Here is a 5,000-nt window from a genome sequence, read left to right as displayed (position 1 = left end):
AATGAGACACAGGCTGAGCTGATCATTGGTGAGGACAAATGATATGGAAGATATGGTTGCAAATGAGTGAAGTGCCCCTTTATGCTCTGTTTTTTTTTTTTTTTGCTTAGTTTAGTGTTGTTTGTGTGTTTGCTAATCAAAAGCTGGCAGTATGACAGTAGGCCTACTTACTGTAGTGGTTTGCGATGACGTAAGGCACGTAGACCTTGCCGTCATGTGACTTGTCCCACATGGGATCAGTGTCCCCCTCGTTCTGCTTGTCATCAGTCGTCTCCTCTGCAACCTTGGATTCATCTTCAGTGTGCTCTGTGGACTGAGGACCTACAACAGAGAAAACCCGCTTACAGTCACACTTCTGTGTCACAGGCAGCGCCAGGAAAGGAAGGATTTCGGTTATGTATTCAAGATGTAAACAAGATGCAGATTCAGTCAAATTGTTTACATGAGAAAGACATACCCTAAAAATGACATTTACTGGCCCACAAACACCAGTAGTGTACCATTTTAAGTATGCAAGACCCCCTGCTGGTGCCTGGGGTATGTGTTAGTAAACTATTTGATTAATATTAAGATATGTAAGCGGTTATTGTGCTTTTACACGTGTGTTTTTATACTTTTCGTTATTTTGGGGGGCTTTTCTAAGCCTTTATATTTGACAGTGATAGTTGAGAGACACAGGAAATGCAGAGAGAGAATATAGGGAATGACATACAGCAGATAGTCGGGCCAGGCGGGAATCGAACCAGGGACTCGCTTATTGCACTCATGTGGCATGTGAGCTAACTATTTGGCTATCGGGATGCCCTGTGTTTTTAGACTTTTATACTAATTATTTTACTTAGCTGTGGTACTTGTATTTACTTTCAGTGCTTGTCAACCATGGGGTAAATGTTAAATATAGATGATAAATATAGACGCAAGCAGAAATGAACAGATCCAAGCACAGAAAAGGAAGTGACAGACAGACAGACAGACAGACAGACAGACAGACAGACAGACAGACAGACAGACAGACAGACAGATAGATAGATTTGTGCTTGTTGAAGAAAAGGTTTGTTACCTGCACAGGTCAAGCCAAATGTGTTGAAGGAACTATCAGACTCGACTGTTCCACACTCTCTCAGCGAAGACTCAGTCCCAAGACAGACAGAGTTAGTATACCATGTAGATTGACGTGTAGCCTTATTAATCTTCTCTGTTGAAACTGCAGAGCCACAGCCTAGCTGTTTACACACTACAGCTGATGAGTTCAGGTTCCAGGCAGACCAACCACCCACTGGCCTCCACTCTTCCTCGTGTTTCATCTCCAGTCTACCAGTACAGTGACTGGTTCCTCCCATCAACCTGACATCATTAGCACCTGCATGGAGACAACAGATAAAGGAGTTCAGAAAAAAATATGATAACTAGAAAACGTGCTCCTCGGAGCACAGGTCTCCGCCAGGTCAGGTAGGTTATTGTGGGCCAGCAATGTTCAGAATACACCAATATGACAAAATGTGATGTTTGGACCAAATTTATAGGAGTAATATGAAAAAAATGTTTAGCAAAAATCGTCCTCCTGGTGGCGCTTATAACAGGCCGATCTGGAAAAATTGGGGCAGAGGTTCTGCCCTGGCACCAAGTGAGTGTGCGTGCACATTTTCGCTGTGATCGGGCCAACGGTGCCGGATATTAGCTGCTCGCAGACAGACGGACACACAGACGGACGGACGGACGGAAAGACAGACAAACAGGGTGCAAAACATAGTGTCTGCCACGCATTCGGCCTGGCAGAGACAATAATAATAATATATGACTCTAAAATGATAATACATACATACATACATACATACATACATACATACATACAGTACATACATACATACATACATAATGTATAGTATTGTTAATAAAGGTTCATTACCTGTACATGTCAGGTCAAATGTGTAGAAGGAAGCATCAGACTCCATTGTTCCACACTCTCTCAGTGAAGACTCCGACCCAAGACAGAACGAGTTAGTCCACCATGTAGATTGACGCGTAGCCTTATTAAACATCCTTTCTGTTGCAACGGCGGAGCCACAGCCCAGCCGTTTACACACTACAGCTGATGAATTCAAGTTCCAGACAGACCAACCACCCACTGGTCTCCACTCTTCCTCATGTTCCATCTCCAGTCTACCAGAACAGTGAGTGGCTCCTCCCACCAACCTGACATCATTAGGCTCTGTACAGAGACAAGAGAGTAATGAGTAAAAACTAAAGTAATATTACAGGGAATCTAAAATAATAATCCAAAATAAGTGCAGTTTGTGTTTTACCTGAGCAGGTAAGACCCATAACCTTGTCAGGTGAGCAGCTGTTTCTAGTTGAGCTTGAGGTTCCACAATCCAGGAGAGCAGACTCGTTGCCTTCACACTGGAACTCTTTGTTCTGCATTGGAGCCTTCACTTCTCCATAGAGCGCCCCCTGCAGGACTGAAGGAGCCCCACAGCCAAGCTCCCTACAGACGACCTCTGCGTCCTGTTGGTCAAAGTCTCCTTCACACACTGAGACCCAGGACTGTTCAGACTTCACCTCCACTCTGCCTGAACACAAACTAGTCCCATTCACCAACCTCACAGACTCTGGAGAGAGAGAGAGAGAGAGAGAGAGAGAGAGAGAGAGAGAGAGAGAGAGAGAGAGAGAGAGAGAGAGAGAGAGAGATGTTTAAACAAATATTCATGGTGTTGTAAACACATCAGATCAGAGACAAGCTATTTTATCGTTCTCCTAAATATTAAAGACAGATACTACAACATTAACACATCCACCGCCAAGAACGTAGTCCTACGGTCCGTTAAATCCAACTGTTAAGCACCGAGACCGTAGCCCTACGGTCCACGGTCTTTTCGCGCTAAGAATGTCCGGGTTCACTTTCGGATTTTTTTTGATCCACTTCCGTTTCCGGTTTGATGACCGGAAATGGAATTACTTGGGATCCGGTTTTGACGATCACGTCCGCTCCCATTCTACAGAGGAAACTGAAACTCGATTCTCTTCCTGTAGTTTTTTCTCCTCGCATTTCACTGTTTAACGTAATCCGCTCTAACTACAACATGGATGCCCCGTTTGACACGTGGATTTCACTGGGAGATACGTTGAGATGTCGCGGATGTAAACATACCGCTGTATGGCTCAATCTTAAGGATTTTAACACGATCTGGCGACATGAAAAAAACTAAAAAACAACAAAAACACCTTGGCACTGGTGAGTACATTATGAGATTAACCTCTGGCGGTCAATGTGTTAAGATAAGATAATAAAAGATAAGATAGGCGTTTTTGATTCCATCCTACAAATGATTAAGACTCACTTGGGACAACCAATGATATTGGGGGGATGTCAATTCCATGTAAAGCTAGGGTAAGTGATATATTTTTTTTAAATATTTTATATAGTTTTTGGTTAAAAGGTTAAAGTACTATTCTGATAGTAATCATTGGTACAGAGTGTTTCTTCTGTCACAGGGGTCTCTCCAGCTCTTTAGTAAACAGAATATAAATACATTTTCAGGTAGGTGACAACATTTAAGCCAATCAGGAGAGAGCACCGAAAATGCATTTTCTGTTTAATAAAGAGCTGGAGAGACATGGGTGACTCCTTTTACTGAACATACACTCTATAGCAATGAGTATCAGAATATAGAGCTATTTAACACTTATTTTAACAAATTAAATCACTTACCCTACCTCATCAAATAATACATTACTATATGAAATACTTATTATTGGGGTCATGTCTTGACAGTTGCGACTAGACACTTGTGCTGAAAGGCACTAAAGACTTGAGATTTGACTTGAGACTGCCAAAATACTTTACAGCAGCTCTGATAACAAATGCTATTTAAAGTTAGGTGAATGAAGCAGGAGGATACTATCACTTAGACAAAGATCTATGCATATCATAATGTTAGAAAGTGGTTAAAAAGAGTAAGTAGAAACACAGGAGAGATGCTAAAACAGGACGTTGTCGGAAGTTAAACTATTATAGCATTGTTCGTATTACCTGAACAGTTCACACCCAGTCTGTAGAAGGAATTACTAGACTCCTTTTGTCCACACTCCTTCAGCGAAGACTCAGTCCCAACACAGGAAGATGTAATCCACCACACAGGCTCTACAGCTGTAGAATGATAACTCCTTTCTGTTGAAACAGCAGAGCCACAGTCCAGCTGTCTACACACTACAGATGATGACTTCAGGTTCCAGTGCGGCTCATCCGCTGGTCTCCACTCTCCCTGGTGTTTCATCTCCAGTCTACCATTACAGCTACTGGTTCCGCCCACCAACCTGACCTCACCAGGCTCTGTACAGAGAGAAGGGAGGAAGCAGGAGAAAAAGTGACATTACTTTAATTTGAAGAAAACCCTCTAGACTAAAATGTATAGTAAGGGATGGGTTTGATCCATGCCTCTGCTTTTGATATCCTCCATCACATGTTTTATCCCCGCTTCTGTACAGTCTTAATTAAATACATGCATATCTTTAGGGGAAATGTAGACTGCCTGATATGTTTGATATGCATGTTTGCTAATATCAAAATGTAAACATTTTATACAAATAAATGTATATTAACCCTGGCGTCCCTATTCTTCACACATTTTCCAGATTTGTCAAAATGTGTACATTTTCAGCAAAAAGAAAAAGATAAAAGAAAGCTAAAATAGCCTATTTACAAGCTCACTTTGATAACCACTGCTATAAACCACAGATTGTGCAGTCATACATGTACAAGTGCCACCACTGCACTGGTGAAACTGCAAGCTAGAGTGAAGCAGTATGGGTATTGTAGTTAGAGTCATACATGTATGAGTAATACAACAGAGGCACATGGAGCTGCCACCGCTGCACTGGCCAAAGTGGACAGAATATCCTGCAGCTAGAATGAAGCATTATGGGTATTGTAGTTATTTGTTATTTGGGCCAGGGGAAAGTTCCTGTCGCAGTGCAAAGATGGACAAGTGCAGCATAGCTGG

The 5,000-nt window shown here is 42.2% G+C and overlaps 1 protein-coding gene across 2 annotated transcripts in view; it reads right to left on the bottom strand.

Annotated features, from left to right (window-relative positions):
* LOC308103450 (scavenger receptor cysteine-rich type 1 protein M130-like) overlaps positions 1–5,000 on the bottom strand; it is a 9,397-nt gene that overhangs the window by 3,859 nt on the left and 538 nt on the right. For both annotated transcript variants that reach the window (XM_080453417.1, XM_080453418.1), the window contains exons 2-6: positions 4,031–4,330; positions 2,304–2,609; positions 1,907–2,209; positions 1,061–1,360; positions 172–321 (exon numbers count right to left, since the gene is read on the bottom strand). In XM_080453417.1, coding sequence (XP_080309543.1) covers positions 172–321; positions 1,061–1,360; positions 1,907–2,209; positions 2,304–2,609; positions 4,031–4,330 — 1,359 coding nt within the window. The remainder of the gene's footprint in view (positions 1–171; positions 322–1,060; positions 1,361–1,906; positions 2,210–2,303; positions 2,610–4,030; positions 4,331–5,000) is intronic.

This window comes from Gymnoscopelus braueri, assembly GCF_963280865.1.
Source record: "Gymnoscopelus braueri genome assembly, chromosome: 16".
NCBI classification, from domain to species: domain Eukaryota; kingdom Metazoa; phylum Chordata; class Actinopteri; order Myctophiformes; family Myctophidae; genus Gymnoscopelus; species Gymnoscopelus braueri.
The sequence above is the reverse complement of the archived record's forward strand: the minus strand, read 5'-3'. Positions and strand labels throughout refer to the sequence as shown.